Below are 26,382 nucleotides of genomic sequence, written 5' to 3'. Positions count from 1 at the left end.
ATGTGCTCCGAATGCGGGAAAAGCTTCAATCAAAGCTCTGCCCTTATCACACATCAGAGAATCTACACAGGTGAGAAACCTTATGGATGCTCTGAGTGTGGGAAAAGCTTCAGTCAGCACTCCCACCTTATCACACATTGTAGAATCCACACAGGAGAGAAACCCTACACGTGCTCTGAGTGTGGGAAAAGCTTCAGTTGGAGCTCACACCTTATCAGGCATCAGAAAATCCGCGTAAGAGAGAACTGTAATAAATGCCTTGACTAGGGCTGAGCAAAGATTTTTTTTTTTAAATCACATTTGCTAGTTCCCACATAGTGATCTTTGCACCATCTTCACCGTAGTAGCTCAGCTCCCCCAGATGAGTTGCCTGCTTCTGCCTTTTCCAGCTCACCCTTCTTTGTGGTCAGTCCTATGATCTTTTCTATTGAGTCGTAGGAGTGTATGTCATAGAACCATACAATATCAGGGTTGGAAGGGACCTCAGGAGGTATCTAGTCCATTCCCCTGCTGAAAGCAGGACCAGCCCCAACTAAATCAACCCAGCCAGGTTTTGTCAAGCCAGGCCTTAAAAATCTCTCAGGATGGATATTCCACCATGTCCATAGGTAACCCATTCCAGTGCTTCACCACCACCTTAGCAAAATTAGTTTCCTAATATCCAACCTAGATGTCTCCCACTGCAACTTGAGACCATTGCTATTTGTTCTGTCATCTGCTACCACTGAGAACAGCCAAGCTCCATCAGCTCTAGGTGGGAGAGAGGTTTGATTCCCAACAAGCTACACTGAGGCAAAAACTACCTGTGCCTGACATCCACTAGGGCTGTACATGGCGTTGGCTGCTCAAGTTAGTAATCTTGGTGTAAAAAGAGTTGTTGTGCAGATGCAGCCCAGGTGCAGTGGTTGGCATTAGCTTTCCCCTTGACCTGACCTAAACTCCATCACTTTTCCTAGTCTAAACAAACCCTGAGCATCACGGTTATACTGTGTGGGATTGTTTTGCATGAGAGTGTGAGAAACTGACATGCAAGTTTCTAGGATGAGGCTAGTTCTTATCTGTTGGTAGGCAGTAACAGGATAATAAATTAGAAGGTTAGACAGAATGGCAATTACCCAATGAAGTTACAGTTGTGCCTGTGTGTACCTTATTAACCAATTAGCAACTGCTTGATTGCTTGATCTTAATTGTATATAAGAGCATGCTGGAGAGAAATAAATGACTTTGCTTCCAATCATATTGACTGCTGAGCTTTGTTCATGTACGCCTGCGATGCAACAAATGGTGACCCCGACGTGATTCGTATCGAATGAAAGTGTCGGTGGCCTGACCCAGGCGGAGAAGCCCTGAGCCCAGAGGCGAACGGCCAGGAGCCTGAGCCCAGAGGCGGGGAGTGCTTATCCGACGTGACTCGAATCGAATGATGATAGTGTCGGGAGCCTGAGCCCAGAGGCGAACGGCCAGGAGCCTGAGCCCAGAGGCGGGCGGCTGGGAGCCGCGGCGGGGAGTGCTTGAGAAGCCCCCGGGCGTCCAAAAAGAGAGGTGCACCTGAGCCCTGAGGAGAGCGGCTATAAGCCGCGGAGGAGAGGGGCGGCTATAAGCCGCGGAGGAGAAGGGCGGCTATAAGCCGCGGTGGAGAAGGGCAGAGCAGCTAACGTGAGTACCGCTGTATCAGCTGAAGAAAAGATAACACAGAAGCCTTTATTGCACATTATGAACCGACAGGGGGAAAGAATCTCCCCTGCTGCACTGATTCACTTATTAAGAAGAGAGGGGGAGTTGGGGAGTCTCCTCCTGACCGGCCTTCGGGCACAGGACGAGGAGGTGCTCCGCTGGAAGCGAGCCCTGGACGGGAAGACGTTGGAGTGCACGGCGCAGGCAGAGGCTCGTGCCGTGGCCCCGGAGGTCGTTTGGACCTACAAGCAAGTAAGTTGTTTTGGCAGGATCCCGGAGAAGGCGTTCTACGCTGGCTGGTCTAAGCCTGGGACAATGCCGGGAAAACCGTTATGCTTCTCCGGTATGAGCAGCAACAGCTGGGTGTTCTGACACAGGATTTACAGATTAAAAGAAGCCAAGCAGGGAAAGAAAAGGAACCAGAATGAGCTAATTGGAGACAGCTCATTCTTTTTTGGCCCCGGTCAAGGACATTGAGAACTGACCCTGGTGAAGAAACGAAGAATTGTACACAGGCAGGAAGAAATTTGGGACTCCTGCTGAAAAATGTGGTATTAATTGGATTTTGGGATTTATTCTACAGGCTGCGCCCTGTGTTTTGGATAAAAATTTTAGCATGTATTGCCCCCCCCCAATTGGATTGTAAATGATATTACCCCCCCCCCATTACTAACCCCAGCATGTGGACCGGTTGGGTTGGGGGGTGGGGGCTCTCACATACCGAACCCCTGCCGGGTTCATGGGGAGGATGATTGTGGAACTAATTACCCCAGCTTTCTAGAGTTTAATTGTTTGTTGTTTTTCAAGTTTGAGAAAACTCAGCCAAAAGGTTTGCTGAGTATTCTCTAGGGGGGAGTTGTGGGTTATTTAGGCATAAATTTAGGTAATTTGGGAGAATGGCTTTGAATTTATGTGACCCGAAGTACCTTTATGTAAAGTGCTTTTGTTAGCCTTATTAGATTTTGTTAATTTTGTGTTATGTGCTGATTATTGGCTGTTGTAGATTGCTTGATATTAGATGTAGCCTATATTATAATAGATAGGTTGAAAGCAGATGTTGTAATTAAAGTTATGCATAAAAATGTAGCCCCCACGGTGGGAAAGTACAGAGTCTATGCTGCTCATAGTCTAGTCTCTTGTAGCAGAGACTAGAAGGGTGGGGGCTAGTTAAGAAGTACACCCTCCTTGTTAAATTGATAGTGGGATAAGTTGGTATTCATGAAAGGAACGGTTTAGCAAAAGGAAAAAAGGATCGGGCCCAGGCAGGCAGGCAATAGACAGAGAACTTGGAAAGGAAAAAAGGATCGGGCCCAGACAGGCAGGCAATAGACAGAGATTCTGAAGAGGAAAAAAGGATCGGGCCCAGCCGGCCAGGCTACAGACAAAAGCTTAGGAATTTCAAATATTCAGGGGGATACTTGGAATGGTGATTTAGTTGAGAAAGGTGGCTGTTGGAAGACAAGCTAGTAATTTTTAGGAGAGTACAAAGTTAATTTTGTGGTTGCTAGAGGGAATAGTAGTTGAATTTTGTAAAAATGCTAAAGAGAAAAGCTTTTGGTGTTTTGAAATGTTTGTAAATACTTAGGTGAAGAAATTAGTTTGTAATTGTTTGGCTATGAATAATTTGTTGTATTAGCTGAAGAATGTATATAGTGCTATGTAATTGAGATTGTATTAGATTCTTAGGGTATATAGTGGTGATGTTGTTTTTTAGTGTTTAAAAATAGAAGTTAAAAGTAAGAAATTTTAAGCTGTGAATAGCTTTGAATTTAGACGCAAGTCAGAAGCAATTGTATTAATGTAAATGCTTTAATTGATGAAGTAATTCCCCTGTTTTGCCTGCAAGCTATATAGGGTATTTGTATATTTTAAGTAATGATTGATTGCCCAGTAGGGGTAGATTTGTTTTTGTTTTTTAGATATTAAAGAAAATTGGTGTTAGCTGCATAGCATTTAATGTACCATGCATTTATTTATAGAGTTTACATTTATGTTTTATGTTTTATGTTTGTTTGTGATATGTGTTTTCTGGCCAGAATTGTTGTGGTGTTGTTGAGATGTTTATGTGGTTTATGTTGTGTTTTCTGCTGTGAATCCCCCCCGTCAGTGTCAGTTTGATCACCTGACACATGAGGGATGGATTGGTAATAGAAATTTTGTCACAAGATGGTGGGCAATAGAGAAGGGGGGAACCCTGCAGAATTTATATTATTTATTTGTTTTATTCTTGTTGTTTTATGTTTGTTTTGTTTGGTGTTGTTGGTGTATATGTTGAGAATTGCATGGTTATAGGTGAGCCTTATAGCATAAGATATATTATTTGTTTTTGGTTTTGTTTTGCACGCCTTTTGCTATAAAGTTTGGTGTAGTTTATTGGATGTTTTTAATTTTTTTTTGTGTTTAAGAATAGGGGGGAGATGTCCGGTTGCATCTTCCCTATGCTGCCTTGGTGGAAAATTACAGCAGCGTGGTTACAAGAACAGAGGGATGAGATAAAGTTGTTATGCCAGGGCGAGGCAAATGCCAGGTGGCCTAGCTGAGATTGTTTTCAAGGTCCCAGGTGGATTCCGGCGAAGTGGGTCCGGCCTTGGCTGATTTTGGCGCAGAGTGCCATAAATACTACGGCCTTTTGCTTGCCCCATGTTCCTGCAGTGGGAGCTGTTATGGAAATCTGCTTTGTGGCTGTTTGCACATTGGCAGACCCCTCCTGGCCCCTTGGGCCACTTGCGTTACCTGGAGGAGGGATGTATAGGTAAAAGTAGGGCACTGCGGAAGATATTGTTACGGTTTAGTTAGGCAGCTGGTGTTTAGATTTGCTTTTAGTTTTGCTGTGTAATAGATTGTAGTAATGTGATGCTATGAGCTGGGAATGTTTTGCTGTGCCTTCCCTTTTTTATTATGAGAAAAGGGGGGAGGTGTGGGATTGTTTTGCATGAGAGTGTGAGAAACTGACATGCAAGTTTCTAGGATGAGGCTAGTTCTTATCTGCTGGTAGGCAGTAAAGAGGATAATAAATTAGAAGGTTATACAGAATGGCAATTACCCAATGAAGTTACAGTTGTGCCTGTGTGTACCTTATTAACCAATTAGCAACTGCTTGATTGCTTGATCTTAATTGTATATAAGAGCATGCTGGAGAGAAATAAATGACTTTGCTTCCAATCATATTGACTGCTGAGCTTTGTTCATGTACGCCTGCGATGCAACAATACTGTTCCCCCATTTCAAAGCAATTGTTAGTCATCGAGTTCCCCCTTTGGGAACCAATTGTTTCATTCCCAGTTATTCTGATGTTGCTTCAGGTTGTTCTGCAGAGCAGATATTTTTACTTCCATTTTCCTCACTTAAAATATATTGAACTATAACAAAAAGCAGGGATAGGGGAAAATGTCATTTCACCCTCTGTAACAATAGAAGGAGATAGGGTAAGTCAGAGGGATTCCCTTATTCCCCATCACCATCCCAATCCCCTGTTGTGCAGTTGGTTAGGTCAATCTGTTTTCTAAAGGGCTGGGAAGATGATACCCTAGTAAATGACTTGGAACTAAGCAAAATACCCATGCATTGAGCTCCCAAAGCCGTTGTGGCCCAGGCCCTGTCGCTCCTGAAGAGATCTCCTTCCTAATCAGGTGCATGTTGCCTATTATTTGGGAAATGCAATCCCTATCTAGGTAGAGATGGGGAAAAATGGAGGTGACATTTCTGTTTAGCTCACCCCTGGGAGATGCTGCAAATGTGTAGAAATTGAAACCCATGTTGAATGTGATATATCTGCAGAAAGATACCTATTTTTAATAGAGACCTGACATTTGTTGTCTTACAGGGATTCTAAGTCACACCTGAATTTAGTCCCTAATTTAAATCTGTGCCACCAGATTAAAGAAATAAAAGGGCACAGTAGGGGGAGTTGTACCTCACTGTCGCTACTGATCTGTTGTGTGGTTGGTGAAGAATTCTACACCAGAGAAGTGTAAAATTACTCCAAGTAAGGTCAAAGATTTGACAAGAACTCAGGTAGAAACTGCAGGTAGTGGTGGTTATTTTCACCCCAGATATGGAAGCTATGGTGTTTTTAGAATCCTGCTCCCTAGTTAAGTGGCATTGATCACATTCCTAAAGGATGCCATGATTAAACTGGGCACAACTGTCTTTTACCATCTGGCTCCAAAGTTAGATGAAGTACAGAGAGAAACAACTGATTCCTTCAGAGCCATTCCATGCCTATGGGTCCCAGTCTGGCTGCCTTGTTGGACAAGGAGCACTTCCTTGCTGGCCAAACAATGGTAGCCAATGAGGTATCAGATGCGAAGTTCAGACTGCAGGATACTTGAATGCTGAGTCCAGAGTCTGTGGTTTGGTCTCTTAGGGCAGGTCTATGCTACCCACCAGATCAGCGGGTAGCGATCGATCTATTGGGGTGTTGATTTATCGCATCTAGTCTAGACATGATAAATCAATCCCTGAGTGCTCTCCCGTCGACTCTGGTACTCCAGCACCACAAGAGGCGCAAGCGGAGTCGACAGGGGAGCAGCAGCAGTCGACTCAGCGCTGTGAAGATGCCGAGGTAAGTCGACCTACATACGTCGACTTCAGCTCTGCTATTCCCGTAGCTGACGTTGTGTATCTTAGATCGATCCCCCCTCCTAGTGTAGACCTGTCGTTAGTTTTTCTCTTGAGTCTAATGCATTTGTATCACCTCTCTGCCTCCTGCTTCTTTGAAAAATTAGAAAGTGTGAAAATAGAGCACAGGTGGTTCTAATTCCTCAGCATCTTCCTGCTGGGGTTTCCCCTCCTCATTCTCACTCACTGTCCCATCACCTGATGGGAGACAGAGAGAATGAGACATAGGTCACGCCCTGCACTTGAGAGAGAGGAAATCTATGCCAGTACCTGGTTCCTAAACTGCAGCTACAGTTCCTACTCCGGGCGAATCCAAAGCCCAAGAGGTGCAGAGATCCAACCCCTTATTATCTTAGAAACGTTTTGTTCCCTTTTCTATTTTTTGTCTGTTTCTTTTTATGAAGTTGGAGAACTCCCGGTCTTTCTATTTGATTGGGGTGTAACAGTGTGGCTCGGTGAGGGTGTGAACACCTCTGAAATCTACAACGGGAAGATGCTAGGAAGAATAGTTCCCAAAATCTTAATAGCCTTAAAACCCTGCCCTATGGAATGACTGAACGCATGCGCCTCACCTGTGCAAGCATTGCAAGGAATTGAGCGGTCAGATGTGTATTGTTCAGCGAGAGCTGTCTGAACTTCTTTTACTAATGTGTCTCTTAAGGTCTTTATGTGTTTTGGGGTGAGAGGGTGAGGAGAAGTATTAGCTACAGAATAGTGAAATCTAAGGAGAAAACTGTAATTAGCGTTGAGGTTGTGGGCTAAATGTCAGCAATGATTAGGTTTCGGCATTGAAATATTCAGCTGGGTAAATCTGGGTTGCAAGGCCTGGGTGAAAAATCTCTGGGGTTTCGGCATCACTAAATGTGCACCTGCCTTCTTGGGTTGCTCTTTCAGGATTTATAGGGGTTGGTTTTTCTGCTGTATTAATCTGATGGTTGGACTAAATTGACGACTTGATTCCAGCGCAATATCCTTGTTAACTCATTGATTTCCTGATTTGACCTGGACTTTATCACTGTGTTGTTTAACCCTTAGCTGAGTGGTGTCTATAGTCATTTAGCCTTAGTGACGTGCGCTCCTGGGATTATTTGTTCATGTTAATAAAACCTGTAACTGGGAAATTGAGTCATTTCTTTCAATAAGCAACCGGCGCTGGAACTTTTCTTTGTGTATTTCCCTTTAATTCAATCTCCATTTTCTTCATTTCACACTGTTCTAAGTTAAGGAACGTGGAGCAACAAAAACTGACACAAACCTGTTGCTGCCCCATTCTGTGCCCATCCAGCAGGAGCAGAGAACAAACCCCTCCTGGAGCCGGGATTGTCACACTGGACTGGAAATACAGACGCGTGTTCCCAAGCTTTGCTGTCTTTCTCCAATCATGGCATAAGGGTGACACCTACACCTGCTTGTAATCATGCCTGGCAGGAAGGAGACCCCTATGCAGGGGTGAGCTGCAGACGGTTCGCAACGGTTCGCGCGAACCGTTTGCTAAAATTAGACGCCGGACAGCGAACCGCTTGCTAAAGTTCTCTGTCCGGCGTCTAATTTTAGCAAACAGTTCGGGCGAACAGTTGCGAATTCTGCCTCCACCTCCTGCCATGAAGCTCCTCCTTGCTTCTCCTCCCCCACGGCTTCCCGCAAATCAGCTGTTCGCGCGGGAAGCCTGGGAGGGCTGAGAAGCAGGCAGGCTTCCCCGGCCCAGGAAGACGACCCTAAGGTAGGAAACTAGGGGGGGCGTGTGCCCCGGCCGGTCCCTGGCTGCGGCCCGTCCCCACCTCCCTGGCCGCGACCCTGCCCGGCCCCGCGTCCCCGACTCCCCCCGAACCCCTCCCCGGCCGCCCGGCTCCGGCCGCACCCCCCCCCCGCCCTGCCGTGCCCCCACCTACCGTCTCCGGGTCCCCGCCCGACCCTCCCTGGCCGCGTCCCCCCCTTGCATAGCTTGCTGAGTCACAAGGCGTATCTGCCTTCTCTCAGTGGGTCGATTGTGTAGCTGATGGTCAATAATGGGCCATCAAGCAGGCTAGGCAGAACTGACACCAACTTGTCTGGCTGGGGTGTTCCCTGGAAGCAGAGCACAAGTTTGAAATACAGGCAGCATAGAGCCAATATTCATAATATCAACTACAAAAATGCTACACAGTGAGAGATAGCATAATTATAATCAGCCAGTCAGAACCTCTCCATAGACCCCTTACACAACAGCCTTTCATAAATATTGGCTGTGAATATAGAACAGTGGTCGCAACGGTGATCTATACAGTTACAGATTATGTCAATAATGTCACAGGAGGTGACACAGCATCAATGAAATTGAAGCTGGGGCAGCAAAGAGCTACCAGGTGTTCTGAGGGCTAGAGGAAAATGCCTTCTAGTGAGCTATTGAAAGAGCTCAACCTGTTTAGCTGATCAAAAGAAGATTGAAAGGTCACTTCATTGAAGTGCTGAAGGGCCTTAATGGAGAGAAAGGCTTGGGTATTAAAGGGCTCTTGAATCGAGCAGAGAAAGGCATAACAAGACCCAATGGCTGGAAGATGAAAAGAGACAAATTAATATTACAACTAAGGCACAAATATTCAACAGCGAGAATGATTTACCACAGGAACAAGCTACCAAGGAAAATGGTGGATTCACCATCTCTTGATGTCATTTCATGAAGACTAGATGCCTTTCTGGAATGTGTTTGCCCCAAAAGTAGCTCTTGTGTCATACAGGAGGCCTGTGATACGCAGGGGGTCAGATTAGATGCTCTAATGGTGTCTTCTGGCCATAAAGTCGACTAATTTCTGACAAAGTGAGTGTAGCATTGGGAGCAGCGTCTGATGTTTCCCTGTCTAGCCGGCTTGCTGCCTAGAACGGACGCTCCTTGAGTGGGGTGACCCACAGGGAGTAGCTCAAACCTCCAAAGGGCCTGGCCAGGGGCAGGACATTGGCACAGCGAGGGAGGGGTGGGGCAGTGACATCACAAAGGCCTTTTGCAGGACCTCAGCCTATTGGTCCAAGGTGGTGGGGAGGTGGTGACCTCACAGAGAGATGCTGACATCAGCCAGGCGGGACAGGGGCGAGGGGCCAGGGAAACCTCAGAGACCCCTGTGGCTTTGCTTCAGCAAGTCTCCTTCTCCAGGTCTCTCTTTGAGGACTGAGAGAGTATTCGGGTTCACGGACGTGAGCCCCAGGAGCAACCTCTTTTGAGTTTTCTCCTTCCCTTTTCGTGATTTTACTAGAAAACAGCCGTCCCTGTTTAGAAGGTAAGAGCCTCCTCGAGGTTTGAAACCGGTTCAGTTTGATCCATCTGGTGACAGTTGAATTCTAGGCATGGAAAACACGAGCTTAAGGAGGCAGAATTATATTGTGCACCTGGGATTTTGTCCCTAAGAATCACCGGGGACATTGGGGTTTGTCCTTTTTGTTTCACCTTTTCCTCCCTCCCTCTTTTCTCTTCCTCTCTTGCTGCTTTTGTCCTTTCTCCTGTTCCCCTCCCAAAACCAGGAGGGGGTATGGGGGGTGTGTGGGGGTATGTCATGGGTATGTCAATTAGTTGGTTAATAAGATGTTTATGAAGTAAATCACTGGCTTTAAAATAAGATCCAATCTGGAGCATATGAACTATTGACCCCTGGACTCCATCTCTGAGAGGGGACTTGTTTACCATCAGGGGACAGGCTCAAACCAGTCCAAACCGGTTTTTCCCGCCAAAACCAGCCCTCAGCGTTCCATCTCCTCAGCACTTTTCCCGCCACAGAAGTGATATAAGGACGTGCTCAGCGGCTGCGCGGGGCCGTCCCCCCCAGCGACGGCCCGTCCACGGTCGGGTCTTCCCAGCGCTCCCGAGCTGGAGAGTGACGAACCCCCTCGGTCCCGCCGTGAGACTGAGGAGCAGGAGGCCTGTCACCCCCATTCCTGCCGTCCTGCATCCCTGGTGTCCAGCCTCCCACGGAGCCCCCCGGGGAGTGAGAGACCCGGGGGGGGGGCACTGGGGCTGGGCAGGAAAGTGTCTCTGCCCCGGGGAACCTGGGAGAAGCCTCAGAGCTGCCTCAGCCCCAGTGGGATTTGGGGGGAAGAGACTGGGGCCTGGCGGGGGGGATCCCCTGTGGTGTGGGGGGAGATGGGGGGTGTCAGGCAGGGAGGGGAGAAGCTGGAGTTGTAGGGGGGGAAGGTCAGTGGGACGCGGGGGGGGGGTTTGAACTGTCTCTGTGCAGCCAGGAAATTCCCGGGGCGGGGGAGTGGCAGGTGGGCAAAGGGGGGAGGGGGGTTAATTGGATCCTGTCCCTGTTTGTGCCACTTGCCTCTCGCCCCAATACAAATTCTCTCCAGTTCTGCCCCTTTTCTCGCTCAGTGTCTCACACGGGGCTATAAAAACTGGGGCGATTCCCCCCCTTTCCCCTCCAATGATCAGCTCTCCCGTCTCCCCCGATTTCCCCCCTTCTCCCCATGAGTCTCAAACGTCAGTTTAAAATCTTCTCTAGTGAGGGGCATTTTCCCACCCATTTTATCTGCAGCGATTTGTCCTTGTTTAGGAGGGAAATTGTTGCCCTGAGTCATTCCCCAGCACATGGCTGCCCCTGGAGTGAGGGTGGGATGGCTCAGTGGTTGGAGCACTGGCCTGCTAAACCCAGGGCTGGGAGCTGACTCCTTGCGGGGGCCATTTGGGGATTTAGTTGGGGATTGGTCCTGCTTTGAGCAGGGGGTTGGACTAGACACCTCCTGAGGTCCCTTCCAGCCCTGATATTCTAGGAGATGCCTGTTCTCTGCCAGGGCAGGGAAGGGAGGCGCACGTGTCCCCCGTGGGGACTGCCCAGACCCCCGTTTCCCAATCCCAGTTGCTGCCCCCTAACTACCAACACAGTTGCCCCCAACCATCAGTTGCCAGTCACCCGCCCGTCCCCCACTGCTGCCCCTTTCCCTCATCCAGGGACCTTCCAGCTCCCCCTCCCCCTCCCTTTTAATCAGCTCCTCAAAGGGCTCCCTGCTGCCCATGGGAATGGTGGGGGTGGGGGGAACCATTACTTTGTGTTTATGTATTGGACAGTCGTATAAAATCCAGTCCAACAGTCCCCCTTTTCCACTAGTTCGTTAACAACAATATAAAATCCCCTCAGATCTTGATGTTTTTCTCTCATGTTATCAAATACGCAGTTTGTGACACATTTGCTTTGCAAATCTCAAAGATTCATATAAAATAACCTAAACGTTTGCCCCACTGCTCTCTAGTTGTCTATTTCTAATTGAATATGCCCTGAGATTTTTCCCCTGTCTCTCTAATTATAAAATACTAAGAAAATCTCAGATTTACACCTTTTCTCAGATTCTTGAACCTGGATATAAAATGTTTGCAAATGTTGCCCATTTCCTCTTTATTCATTTATCAAATATTGATGTGAAACTCTCAGATTTTGCCTCCTATCAACAACTGATATAAAATCTCTCTGATTTTCCACTTGTGTCTCTATAATTTGCAAAATGGATCCAAAATCTCTCAGATTTCCACCCTTTCTCTTTCATTTCTGAACGTTGCTCTCAAAGCTCAGGTTTTGCCTTTTCTATCTCATTATCAAATGTCAGTTAAAAATCCTCTCAGGTTTGGGGCTATTCCCCGTGTTTCTAAATCCCAGCAACTTCTTCCTTCGAGGGAACCTGTTGCCCTGAGTTCTTCTCCATCCTGGAGGTCGCAGGGGGTTAAATTGCCCAGAGATCATCTTTCCTGTCTCCTTTGTGAATCATTTGGTCCCTCCTTTACCTCTGTTAAAATGTTTGCCGAAGAAAGAGACCAGCCAGATATTTAATACCCATCAAAGCCAGAGGCCTCCCCCTGTTTGGGGATCAGTGGTTCCCAGCAGGTAACGGGAGAGTTGGCTGGACCCTTTTCTTTTCTTCACCTGGCACGGGATGAGGAGGTCACTCTGAGTGCAGTCTGGGTCCAGAAGTATCCCAAACCCCATGGCAAATGGCCTCTGTGAGGGGTTGATTCCCACAGTGCTAAGATGCAGCCACCTCTGGGGTGGATCCAGGGTGGCCATTATTTGCTAGTGACAGGCATGGACATTTCTTACCATTTTTGTCCCTTCCATACTCCAGTTCCAGAGACATCCCCCGGGGCTCCCTCTGCCCCTGTGACTGGCCAGCAGGGGACGGTGGTCACTTTCTATCCACTTCTCAGGCACTGTGAGGTAACAGTGTTGCTGGGTGGGGGTGGGGCTGTGGGGGGAGATAGCAGCTGAAGGGGGATTGTGGTGGGGGGAGGACTCTGGGTGGCTGGGCAGGGGGCACCCTAGTGAGGTTGGTGGGTTCTGGAGATTTGGGGCTTCAGGGGGTGGTTGTGATGTGCCCAGCCCTGAGGCTGTGGGTCCTGGAGGTGGGTATCGCTGGGGGCCTGGTGGCTGCAGAACAGCCGGGGTGGGCGTCTCTTGGGGAGGCGGGACAAGGGGTTAGAGGGAGCCTGGTGCTGTGCCAGGGGCTCTGTCTGGGCTTCCCCTGCAGACTCCTGGGATCGCTGCCGTGCCCAGTGCACAGAGTGTGTGTGGGAGAATCCCCGGCGCTAGGCCAGGGGGTGCCCCTGTAAGGCATCAGGGGATCCCGCAGAGGGGAGGAGGGGGTGCCAGGCAAAGGGCAGGGCAGATCCTGCTGGTGGGGGGGGAGTCCTAGGCAGTCAGTGAGGGACTGAGTTCCCAGTGGGGGTCCCTTTTGGGGGGTCTCTGGCTGTTGGGGTCTCTTGGTGGGGAGAACCCTTTGGGATTCCCAACCTGGCAATGAAGGTCTGGTGGGGGTTCTCTGGCAGGTGAGGCTCTGAGGGGTATCTGAGGTCCCTGGCCAGGGACTCTGGGGGCTGGGTCCCAGGGAATATCTGGGGGTGGGGGCTGGCTGGGGCTCTGGGGGCTGCTCGTGACCTCGCTTCTTCTCCCTGATTAGCTTATGCCAGAATCCTGGCTCCAAGCACTGCCCGACATTCCCCGGCCAGGCCCAGTCACTGTGATAACTTTCTAGCCACTTATCAGACACTGTGAGGTGAAATCACAGATTTTTGCTCTTCTCCTCTCTTGAAAACTGCAGGAACTTCCAGTTCCATTGTCCTAGATTGTCCAGTCCATTGTCCAGTCCTTGTCCTGGATCTGTGGGGTGAGGGAGGTGGGAGGGGGGTCAGCACTGCCACACAATGGTCCCTTCCACAGCGTTCTGGACTCATTCTTTCTGAACTCTGGTTTCATTGAGACCATTGTTAATCCAGAGTCACTGTATGGAAAGACAAGGAGTGACTCCGGATGGACAGTGGGGCAAATGAGATCAGCAATTCTCCCTGTGAGGAGGGGCTCTCATTAGCTGCTCTCCCCAGAGAGCTAAAGGAGGGAAGCTGCTCAGACGCTCTGTCCCTCTCTGTTCAGGATATTGGGGTTCAGCTTCCTGGGTCAGAGGCTGCAGCCTCCATTGTGATCTGGGAGACCAGGCTTAGCAGCTGCTGCTCCCCCAGCGGGGTTCTGTGCTGGGATGTGACCTTAATTAAAGCTGCTTCTCTGCCCAGCCGAGGGGATGACTTTCTCCAGCTGGTCCTAGCCCTCTAGGGCAGCCCTGGGCCCTGTTAATACTAAATTCTGAGCCAGAGACTCCAGGTAACTGAAAGACCTCAGGGAAAGTGCTGGGGTCTGGCAAGAAAGTGACTCTGCACAAACAGCCCCTCCTCATTTCTCCTCCCAGTAGCAATTGCCAGGAGAAAATCCAGCCCTGGGAGAGCAAAGCCCCCAGGAATGGGACTGTCCCAGCCAGAGGGGCAGGGAGAGAGGACAGGGGAAGGAGAGACTGAAAAGGGCAGTGGGAGAAATGTGAGAGGAGAGATTTCCAGCTGTCTAGTCCACCCAGACACATGTATTGCTGCATCCCTGGGCAGAACCACTTTCCAGTGAACAAAACAAGGATCGGACAGAGGAAAAGCCAGTTCCTGACTCCATATTCCCCCTGCTGGGGTGTGGCTGCCGTGGGGTCAGTGTCCGAGGGAATCCCCCACGGTGACTCCTTTGGTTCTGCTCTTTTCTAGCCTTGTGTTCAGAGACTTGGTTACGGGGTGAGGGGAGGGAGAAGGGAGGTTAAAAATGTGTCTGGGCTTAGCCTCGCAGGAGGGGCCAGATCTGCATTGTAATAAACAGATTGAGCATTTCCCAGCATGGCCGACTCTAGGGTGTCTGTCTGCAGGGAAGGGGCCTGGGGGAATTCTGATGTGAAATTAACTAAAACCGGTTCTGAAACACACACAACTGCCCTTCTCCCCCAGACAGGCTGCAGAATGGCGTCCATGTTTTGCTCCAGCTCATCCCAGCCTGGCGTGGGACAGGGAAGAGAAATGGCTGCAGTGGAGCCAAATCAGGTAGAGATTGTCGGGGGGTTGCTGGTGGGTTCCTGCTGGAGGAGAGGATCAGCAAATACACCGGAGATGTGAAGGTTTGCACAGTCTGGTTTGGAGGTTGGAGCGGGGCAGGAAATTCACAGCGTGGGGAAAGGAGGAGGCCAGGGTGTAGCAAACCGGCTGGGAGTTATTTAATAAGTGGCGTAGATTCTAGGAACAGACCCAGGAGGTTGGGAGGTGGAAATTCCCTAATTTGTGAAGAAAGAAAATAGCCCACCTACATGGAGCTAGTCAAACTGACCAGACTCCTAGTGCTGGAGCCTGAGCTAGCTAACCAGCGGCTGCTGTGAGATATGAAGGGGGCACCCATGAGTCAGGCTTATTGGAGCTGCCTCTCCCTTCAGATCCCGCTCCTCACAATGAGGAGGTTATTGGGCTTCCTACCAGGCAGCTCTCCCTGGACCCTGCTAGGGGCTCCATCTCCTGTATCCGTCGGTGGCTAGTAGGTGTGTGATGGATCTGCTGGGAGAGACAAGGGGCTCTCTCTTCATCCCCTCACCCTGGTATTTGCTGGATACGCTGAGCGGGGTCGGGATGGGACTCTGTTGACTGCGATCCACCCAGAGTTTCCATTTGATTCGCTCCTCTCTGCCACAAATAGTGGGGTTGTGAGTGGGGCAGCAGGTACTGAGTGTTGGACTCTTGCTCTTTCAGGGTCCAGTGACCTTTGAGGAGGTGGCTGTGCATTTCACCAGGGAAGAGTGGGCTCTGCTGGACCCCACTCAGAGAGCCCTCTACAGGGATGTCATGCAGGAGAATTATGAGACTGTGACCTCGCTGGGTAAGGGTTCCTGTCTCCTCTGTTCCTGGAAGGGGAAATGAAGAGTGAAGGTTCATGCCACCCCCACAATGCCACCTCTACTCTGTCCTGTTGCAGCATCCAGGGCCGGCTCCAGGCACCAGCCTACCAAGCACGTGCTTGGGGTGGCACCTTGGGAGGGGCGGTGATCGGGGTTTGTCTTTGTTGTTTTTGGTTTGGCAATGCGTCGCTGGAGGGCGGGGACTGGGGCGGTGCGACGTGGCGCTGGGGGGGCGGGGACTTGGGGGACGCGACGCTGGGGTGGTGGGGACTTGGGCAGTGCGACGCTCAGGGAGGGGTCGAGCGGCGCTCGCGGGGGCAGGGTGGCGTTGTTTTTTTTTTGCTTGGGGCGGCAAAACTGTTAGAGCCGGCCCTGGCAGCATCACCCCAATATGCCAGTAACACACACACTACCAGAGACCCTCCCCTGCTGCAGAACACTTTGGGAACAGAGCACAGGAGCAGTATCACACAGTGTCAAACATCTCCTCTTTACTCAAGTAAAATTGGGGGGTTAGGTCCAGCATAACGAACAGAAGCTTCCTACCCCCGGCCTTCTCTCAAACCCTGAGCCTTCTCTACCCAAACCAGAAAGTGCTTGGGGTGTAACAAGGAGGCGGCTGGAGTCTGAGCTGCCGGTCCAGGGTTATTTATCACACAGACACTCGGTGCGGCCTTGAATGCCGGCTGGGAGCTCCAGCAGCAGAACACTGAATCTCACCCAGGATTACAGATGACACACTGTAATCCTCACTGGTCTGGATTGCACCCCAGCATGTGAAAATGGTTGGTAGTGACATTTCTTGAGACATGCAGAGTCTTGCTCCCATATCACCAGGTGTACTAACAATAACAGGAAAGGCCGAATATGGAAAACTGATTGTTCAGCTTGCTTTTGACCTGCATCATATTTTGCAATATATTCCAAATAAGGAAATTAACGTGCAGCGTATGTGCCATTGATTGTGGTTTTAAGCTTTAAAAGGCTTGTGTGATTTTTAGCTCAGGGGGACAGTATTCCAATAGCTGTCGCCCCCTGAGCACTTTTAACCAAGAAAAGAACCTCAGGCTGAGCTGATTAAAAATCAATCGTGTGGTCGTTTTCCACAACAGCTTCAAGAGGTCCCTGTGATGGAATGTAAATGTCTTCTTCACACCTTCCCCCTGCAGGAGAATGGCTGTTTGACCAGCTGTTTGCCTTGCTGTCTCTGAGGAACTGGTCTGTGGGTGTTCCCCAGAATTGTAACTTTTTCAGTAATCTCATACTGTAAAATCTCATAACTTTACATACAGTGTTACTACACATTTTAACAGGAGGATAATATTCAGTAGGTTATGCGTTTTCAAATGATACCTCACAAGCAATACTGTGTACAAAATTGATCATAATTTTCTAGAAGAGAGAACACAGGGGTATAGACTGACACAGTGTCTGTGTGTGTGTTCCCAGCAGATATGTGGGTATTTCAATCCCTCATAAGCACAGTGTTCGGCATCTTCAAGGACCTGGGGAACTAGTCGTGGAAATTCACTGGTTTACCAAGTGTGACACTGGATGGAATTGTGAGACACTTTGGTATTAATAATAAAATAATATTATAATCTGATAAAATTGCAATGAATCGTGCTAGATATGCCATGCCAGGTGTCAGTGAAAATGTTATGATTTTCCACGTATGATAATTTTGTTTCTATGTTTGTATCACCTTTGTATTGTGAGTTATAGATATGTAGGGTATATCTGTATTTCCAGACTTGTGCAGTGTTTCTGGGTGACACCCCCAGACATATTAGCATCAACACTGCCTAGCCTGTTTGATGGCCCATTGAGGGTCATCAGCTGTACAATGAGCCCATGGAAAGGACCAACGGGATACACCTATTGAGTCAGCAAGACATGCCGGGGTATGCCTGTGTAATGAGAACTCCAAGGCTTTTCCATGCCACGTGCTGTGAAGCTTGTGTTTGGGACACAGGAAGTACAGGCCACATGGCAAAAGGAATATAAAGGGCAGCTGCATCATCTCCATTTTGTCTTCAATCCCCCTTTCTACATCTGGAGCAACTTCTCTACAAACTGAACCCTGGAACAAAGGACTGAATGACCCATCCAAGCTATGGATGTGTTCCAGACAGACTTTCAAGCCAGCAACTCACCAATACTGCTAAGAACCTGATATATCCATTTTGGAATGTATCTGACTGCTTTCCCATTTAACTTCTTTCTGTCTTTCTTTCCTTTAAACCTTTAGTTTAGATGCTAAAGGATTGTCTGGAAGGATGGAATTTTGGGTAATATCCAAACCTATAGTGACCTGGTGATGTGGCTGACCCTTTGGGGTCAGAGGAACACTTTGTTTATGTGAGCAGAGTTTTTAAATAACCTCTCATTGTACTGGACCTAGCTGCTGATTAGGAGTCAGAGAACTGGAATGCAATAAAGGGGGCTGCGTGATTTCTTTTTTCAGCTTCTCGATAACCCGTGTTTGTGACTGGTCGGTGAGTTTAACTTCAGTGTTAACCACCATTTTTGGGAGCATCTGCTCTCCCTTTTTTAGCCTGCCCTAACTTTGGCATTTTCAGTGAGAACTGCCCCTGGTCCACCAGGTCACACTAAGCACTGAAGTTAAAGTAATAGAATGTTTTTTTATGCCCAAGTCTTATGAAATCAACTGAACTCCTTTGTTTTCTTTCATCTGAGCAGGGTTTCTAGTTTTCCAGCGTGATGTGATCTCCCAGCTGGAACAAGGGGAAGAGCCATGCGTCCCAGACCTCCAAGGTTCAGAGGAAAGAGAGATCCTGAGATCTCCCTGCACAGGTGAGGAAACATTAAACCACCCAGAATCTGTAAGTGCCTGAAGGAAACATCTGGGATGCCTAACAAAGCCCTTGGGAAGTCTCTCAGTTCATTATTGTCCCTAGCAGGGGTCATATCCTCAGGGTAAATATCGATCTTCTTTGAGTGCTTGCTCATATCCATTCCAGTAAGTGTGCGCGTGCCGCGTGCACGCTTGTCGGAAGATTTTTACCCTAGCAACACTTGGTGGGTCAGCGCCGCTATAGCACCGGATATATACCCCTGCCGACCCATCCGCCCCTCAGTTCCTTCTTACCGCCCATGACGGTCGTTGGAACAATGGAGAGTGGCTTTGCTGACCTCCACATCCCTAGCTTCTCGTAGTTATTTACTCTTTATCGTGTATATAGTTCAAGTTCTTGTAGTTATAGTTAATTTTAGTACGTATTTTCATAGTTACTGTATATAGTTAAGCGGGGGATTGGGGGAGTAGCCCCCTTTCCTCCGACCCGGTGCGGGCTCATGCCCAAGGCACCGGGATTTAAACCCTGCTCGGCGTGCCAGAAGCCGATGCCGGTGGGGGATCCTCATGACTGCTGCCTAAAATGCTTAGGAGAATCCCACCTGACAGACAAGTGCCGAATTTGCAAGTCGTTCAAACCAAGAACGAAGAAGGAGCGGGACTTCCGACTAAAGCAGCTCCTTATGGAATCGGCCCTTAGTCCTGCGGTGCCGGCACCATCCACCCAACCCGCATCGGTGAGGAGCGCACCTTCGGCACCGGATCGCTCCAGTACCAAAAAGGACTCCCGGCACCGGCATCTGCTGGCACCGGCTCCCCGGCGCTGCTCCCTTTCCCCCACTGGGAAATGACGTACTGCTCCGACCCCATCCTCGCAGAAGAGGCACACATCAAAGTCCATCCGTCGGACCCCGGTAACTGCTGCGGCACCGCCAACACCGGCACCGCAGTTGGCAGCTCCTCCTAGCGCGGCACCATCAATTCCGGTACCGCATTGAGTCTGGTGCCACATAGGTCCCCGGCTCATGCTGTGGTCGAGCTCACTCTCCCTTGTATGCCGAAGACCTTCTCAACGGCAAGAGAGCTCATCGCGCTGACGGAGTCGATGCAGCCTCAACCCCCGGCACCGCCGGTGCGGGTTATCCAATCCATCGGCAAGCTGGCCCTGATAAGGCCTCCTTCCGTCGGTCCACCGGAGAGACGTCTTTCCAGGTCGCGGTCTCGGAGACGTTCCCGCTCCTGCCGATTCCGGCACCGCTCGCAGTCCCGGCACCGCTCTCCATCGCAGTACCGGTCGTACTCGCGGAGACTTTCAAGATCTCTGTCACTGGACAGATACTCCTGATACTGATCCGGCTCTCGGTACCGATCTCAGTACCATGCGTCCCGCAGTCACTCCCGGCACAGGGACTCAAGATCCCAGTCGACCTCCCGGCACCGGCACGGTAGAAGGTCCCGGTCTCGTTCGTGGCACCGACAAGACCGGTACCGCCCCGGGACCGAACGTCAGGAACAGCAGTACCCTACCAGGGTCTCTCGGCCCTGCCGTGGCCTTCGAGACACATGTCAATGTCGTCCCAGGCCGGGAGTGCTTCTTACCACCAGGACTGGGCATCTGATATTCTGTGCCACCATCCAGAGGCACAAAGCCAGGAGCAAGGTCCTCATCAATGGGCCTTTTGGACTCCGTGGGCATATCACGAGGCCCAAGGTGCCTCACTTGTGGCTCAACGCTCTGGCCCCTCAGAGCACAGGGTTCCTGAAGCGACTGTAAGCCATCCTCCTCCCGCGGGCACGGACGAGGATCCACTTCAATCTGCAGACCCTGAGATTCCACCTGATGCAGATGGTGCTCCGCCGGTCCATGACCCACCTCAGGACCCATTGGTACCGGGCCTCTCCTCCCCCTCCTCTCCTGATGAGGCAGTGGCAGGAACATCCTCCTCTGGTCCTCCGCCTATTGATCTCAGGGCCCATCAAGACCTCTTGCGGAGAGTAGCACAAAACATGAATTTGCCAGTGGAGGAGGTTGCTGAAATAGAGGACCCTGTCGTAGTCATATTATCGGCGGATGTGCCTCTTTGAGTGGCTCTCCCGTTCATCCGCACTATTCAAGCCAGTGCAGACACAATTTGCCAATCCCCAGCTTCTCTTACACCTACAGCTAGGGGAGTAGAGAGAAAATATATGGTCCCCTCCAAGGGGTATGAATATCTCTACACCCACCCACCTCCCTGCTCCCTGGTTGTCCAATCCGTGAATGAACGCGGGTGTCTGTGGGGAAGTTTACAGAACTCCTTCCCCAAGAGTCCCACGCAGAGTTTACGGCCCTACTAGAGGAGGGTAAAAAAGTGGCGAGAACTTTTCTCCAGGCCTCTCTGGATGCAGCGGACTCGGCAGCCAGAACGCTTGCATCCGGGGTAACGATGAGACGCATCTCCTGGCTACAAGCTTCAGGCCTTCCCCCAGAATAGCAGCAGACAATTCAGGATTTGCCTTTTGAGGGCCAGGGCCTTTTCTCGGACAAAACTGACCCCAGGTTGCAGAGCCTCAAGGACAATTGAGTCATAATGCACTCGTTGGGTATGCACATGCCGGTGACCCAACGTAGGTCCTTCACGCCCCAACCATACCGCCCTTATAACCAGCCTAGGCTGCGTCAGGATATGACCACACGGCACGGCAGGGGGTATCAGCGGAGACAGTCTGGCCCTCAGGGAAACCAAAGTCAAGCGCCCCCTAAACCACCTACGGGGCCAAAACAAAACTTTTGATGGGACGTCCGAGGACGGCCCACCAGTTTCCCTGCCGGATCCTTCTCCCTCCTTCTTCAACCGCCTCTCCCATTTCCTCCCTGTTTGTTCCCAGCTGACCACCGACCGTTGGGTCCTCTGCACGGTGGAAACAGGATACCACCTCCAATTTATTTCTCCACCCCCATCCCACCCTCCCTACCCGTCCCTCTTCAGGGACCCCTCTCACAAGCAATTCCTCTTACAAGAGGTCATGCGCTCCTAAATCTGGGAGCCATAGAGGAGGTGCCAGAGGACATGAGGGTCAAGGGGTTCTATTCCCGCTACTTTTTGATCCCCAAGGCAAAGGGTGGTCTACGACCGATCCTGGACCTGCGAGAACTCAACAAATTCATGATAAAGCTCAAGTTCCGCATGGTATCCCTGGGGACCATCATCCCATCCCCGGATCCAGGAGACTGGTATGCCGCCCTCGATATGAAGGATGCATATTTCCACAGTGCCATTTACCCGCCGCACAGACGGTATCTCCGTTTTGTGGTCAACCAACAGCACTTCTAGTTCACGGTGCTTCCCTTTGGTCTTTCCGCGGCCCCGAGAGTCTTCACCAAATGTATGGCCGTAGTAGCTGCCTCCCTCCACCGTCGAATACACATCTACCCGTACCTCGACGATTGGCTCATTCGAGGGACTTCCCAGTTGCAAGTATCACAGCACCTGTGTGTCGTCAAAGACCGCTTCGGGAGGCTAGGCCTCATGATCAATGTAGAAAAGTCTACCCTGACTCCAACGCAGAGAATAGACTTTATTGGAACAGTTCTGGACTCCAATCTGGCCAGGGCCTGCCTTCCTGTGCCACGGTTTCAGGCAATGTCTTCGATCATTCGAAGTTTTCAATCCTTCCCGACAACGTCGGTGCGCACCTGCCTCGGTCTATTAGGTCACATGGCGTCCTGCACCTTTGTGACCAAGTACGCAAGGCTGCGACTTTGGTGCTTCCAAACCTGGCTTGCTTCTCTATACCGTCCACACAGAGACAATATAGACTCGGTGATCACTATCCCCAGGACGGTTCTCGACTCCCTCACTTGGTGGCTGGACCCCACTGTAGTTTGTGCAGGGATGCCGTTCCACCCTCCTCAGCCCTCGGTGGCACTAACCACAGACGCATCATCTCTGAGTTGGGGTGCCCACCTCGGGAACCTTCACAATCAAGGCCTCTGGTTGCCCCAGGAGCTGACCCTGCATATCAACCTGCAGGAGCTGAGGGCAGTCCGTCTAGCATGCCAGGTGTTTCGGGTCCATCTACAAGGCCGCTGTGTATCCGTGTTCACGGACAGCACAACAACCATGTTTTACATATACAAGCAGGGCGGGGCGCGCTCCTCCCTACTTTGTCAAGAAGCCACTCACCTGTGGGACTTTTGCATAGCCCACTCAATCGATTTGGTAGCGTCTTTTCTCCCAGGAGTCCAGAACACTCTGGCAGATCGCCTCAGCAGGTCCTTCCTGTCTCACGAGTGGTCAATCCATCCCGACGTCATCTATTCCGTCTTCCGGAGGTGGGGCTTTCCCCGCATAGACCTCTTTGCCTCCCGAGAGAACAGGAAATGCCAGGTGTTCTGCTCCTTCCAAGGATGCTCCCCGGGCTCCCTCTCAGACGCGTTCCTCCTCCCGTGGACAAGGCACCTATGTTATGCCTTCCCGCCGTTTCCCTTCGTTCACAGAGTCCTGCTCAAACTCCGCAGGGACAGAGCCAACTTGATCCTCATTGCTCCAGCATGGCCGAGGCAGCACTGGTACACCCTGTTGTTCGACCTCTCAGTGGCGGATCCGATTCCCCTGCCACTGTGGCCGGATCTCATAACACAGGACTTCGGCAGACTTCACCACCCAAACCTGCACCACCCAAACCCTTCATCTCACTGCATGGCTCCTGCGTGGTTGAACCAATCGGAGTTGTGTTGCTCTGCTTCCGTACAACAGGTCCTCTTGGGAAGTAGGAAGCCTTCCACTAGGACGACTTATCTCGCTAAGTGGAAGCGTTTCTCGCACCAGTGCGATCAGAATAACTTGGTCCCAGGACAGGTTTCCATCCCTACTATCCTGGATTACCTCTGGTCCCTCAAAGAGCAGGGCCTAGTGGTCTCTTCCATAAAAGGTTAATCTGGCAGCTATTTCCGCCTTCCACCCAGGCAAAAGGGGCCGTTCAATTTTCTCTCACCCCATGGTTTCCAGGTTCCTTAAGGGACTGGAACTGTTGTACCCCCAAGTCCATCGCCCAGCCCCCACCTGGGATCTAAACCTGGTGTTGACCAAGCTTATGGGAGCCCCCTTCGAGCCTATGGCCACCTGTTCCCTGCTCTACCTTTCGTGGAAGACAACTTTCCGCGTCACTATCACCTCGGCGAGGCAAGTTTCAGAGCTTCGTGCCTTGACGGCTGATCCCCCTTATACGGTCTTCCATAAGGACAAGGTACACCTGCGGCCACACCCCTCTTTCCTCCCTAAGGAGGTGTCTGCTTTTCATGTCAATCAAGACATCTTCCTCCCAGTTTTTTTCCCAAAGCCACACTCATCGCGCCGGGAACAACAGCTACATACCTTGGATGTCCGTAGGGCTCTTGCCTTTTATATAAAGCGAACAAAACCCTTCCGGCGTTCACCTCAGCTCTTTGTAGCGGTGGCAGACCGCATGAAGGGCATGCCGGTCTCTTCCCAATGGATCTCATCTTGGGTAACATCCTGCATCCAATCGTGCTACGAAGTGGCTCACGTTCCCGCTGGACATCTGACCGCCCATTCTACACGGGCGCAGGCCTCTTCTACCACCTTCCTGGCTCATGTCCCCATCCAGGAAATATGTAGGGTGGCTACCTGGTCATCGATTCACATCTTTGCCTCACACTACGCATTGGTCCAACAATCCAGAGACAATGCAGCCTTTGGCTCAGCAGTTTTGCATTCTGCGACGTCTCACTCTGACCCCACCGCCTAGGTAAGGCTTGGGAATCACCTAACTGGAATGGATATGAGCAATCACTCAAAGAAGAAAAGACGGTTACTCACTGTTGTAACTGTTGTTCTTCGAGATGTGTTGCTCATATCCATTCCACACCTGCCCTCCTTCCCCACTGTCGGAGTAGCCGGCAAGAAGGAACTGAGGGGCAGATGGGTCAGCAGGGGTATATATCCGGTGCTATAGTGGCGCCACTCCAGGGGGCGCCCAGCCGACCCACCGAGTGTTGCTAGGGTAAAAAACTTCCGACGAGCGTGCACGCGGCGCGCGCGCACCTAACTGGAATGGATATGAGCAACACATCTCAAAGAACAACAGTTACAACGGTGAGTAACCGTCTTTTTCAGTGTGACTGGTTTGGGATGTGAGGATGTGACCCTTCGCTTCCCAGCTTATGGCTGCCCCTGCTGCTTAGCCAAAGGCCTTAGCCTAAGAACAAGGCCTCAGACGGTCACAGTAAGAGAAGGCCCTTACAAATACAGACAGTGATTTTGATTCTTTGTTTTCATACTCCTGTAAGTAGCTAAGTGATAAAAGTACACCTAAGTTCTTAAACTATAGACTTTACAGGCAGGCCTGAATATCTCTATTCTAACAGTGGGTTCTACCCCTTCCCCCATTCTGTGTCTGTCTTGTCTATTCAGATTGTAAATTCTTCAGGGCATGGGCCATCTACTGTTCTCTGTTTGTACTTTGCCAAGCACAATGGGTACCCACTGTTAGTTGGTCCTTAGGCACTAAGGTAATGCATATGATTTATAATAATAATAACTCTCCTGCCACTTTGAGCCAAGGAAGTTGGCCTTGGGATGTTACTGCTTAAAAATGAGCTGGGGGTTAAAACCATGGACTATTCTTTGTGACAAGTATCCCACAAATTCCACTGACCTCCCTCGTTTTCTTTACCTGCAGTAGGGTTTCCAAATTCCAAACCTGATGTGATCTCGCAGCTGGAACGAGGGGAAGAGCCGTGGGTCCCAGACCTCCAGGGCTCTGAGAAAGAAGTGCTTCCAAGAGCTGCCTTCACAGGTGAGGAATTGGTTAAACCAGCTCAAAAACTGTGCGGGAATGCAGGAAACATTTGGGATGCCCTACAAAGATCCTGTGAGCTCTCCAAGTTCAGGATTGTTCCCTACAGATGTGGAATCATTATGGCAGATGTCACTCATGGCTTCCCTCCTATTCTGACTGACAACTGGCAGCAGGTCCCTGCCCAGTCTCGCTTTCCCCCGAGTGTTCTTATGAGATGCACACCAAAACTGATCCCTTCCGCTCTCCTCTGTGGAAGGGTTTGGGGAAAATCAGCACCTGATAGGTTTGATCTCTCCCACACTTATTTTGGATTGTTCATCCCTTTTCCCATTCCTCTCTCTGAGATTTTCTTTCTTTCCGGCAAAGGGAGTGACCTGTGTCTGGATTCTCTCTGTCTCCCATCAGGTGATGGGCTGGTGAGTCAGAATGAGGAGGAGAAACCCCAGCAGGAAGATGCTGAGCAAGGAGAACCACATGGAACTTTATCAGGAAGATCCAAAGGGAATGTTTCCGGGAGTTATGCACTCCCAGAAAAAACAAAAGCCTGTGAGACTCAGCAGAGGCCAGAGGAAAACTTTAGTAGCCACTCAGACCTTATAACAAGCGACAGAATCAACTTGGAAGAGAGACACTACATGTGCCATGAGTTCGGGAAAAGCTTCAATTGGAGCTCTGCCTTTATCAGACATCGGAGAATCCACACAGGGGAGACGCCCTACACGTGCTCCGAGTGCGGGAAAAGCTTCAGTCAGAGCTCAACCCTTATCAGACATGAGAGAAGCCACACAGGGGAGACGCCCTACTCGTGCTCTGAGTGCGGAAAAAGCTTCAATCGGAGCTTTCAGCTTATCAGACATGAGAGAATCCACACAGGGGAGACGCCCTACACGTGCGCTGAGTGCGGGAAAAGCTTCAGTCAGAACTCGGACCTTATCAGACATCAGAGAATCCACACAGGGGAGACGCCCTACACATGCGCTGAGTGCGGGAAAAGCTTCAATCGGAGCTCTGCCCTTATCAGACATCAGAGAATCCACACAGGGGAGACGCCCTACACGTGCTCTGAGTGCGGGAAAAGCTTCAATCAGAGCTCAGACCTTATCAGACATCAGAGAATCCACACAGGGGAGACGCCCTACACGTGCGCTGAGTGCGGGAAAAGCTTCAGTCGGAGCTCTGCCCTTATCAGACATCAGAGAATCCACACAGGGGAGACGCCCTACATGTGCTCTGAGTGCGGGAAAAGCTTCAATCAGAGCTCTCTCCTTATCAGACAT

The 26,382-nt window shown here is 50.4% G+C and overlaps 1 protein-coding gene across 1 annotated transcript; it reads left to right on the top strand.

The window, feature by feature from the left end:
- Positions 1–26,382, top strand: LOC123352280 (zinc finger protein 3-like; the record flags this gene model as incomplete). Its single annotated transcript, XM_044992141.1, has 2 exons — positions 1–218; positions 25,959–26,382. Coding segments are annotated over exons 1-2 (642 nt in total), but the record flags the coding sequence as incomplete, so codon positions are not given.

Source organism: Mauremys mutica, chromosome 18 (genome assembly GCF_020497125.1).
Source record: "Mauremys mutica isolate MM-2020 ecotype Southern chromosome 18, ASM2049712v1, whole genome shotgun sequence".
Lineage (NCBI taxonomy): Eukaryota > Metazoa > Chordata > Testudines > Geoemydidae > Mauremys > Mauremys mutica.
Note: the sequence above shows the minus strand (reverse complement) of the source record. Positions and strands in the feature narration are given on the sequence as shown.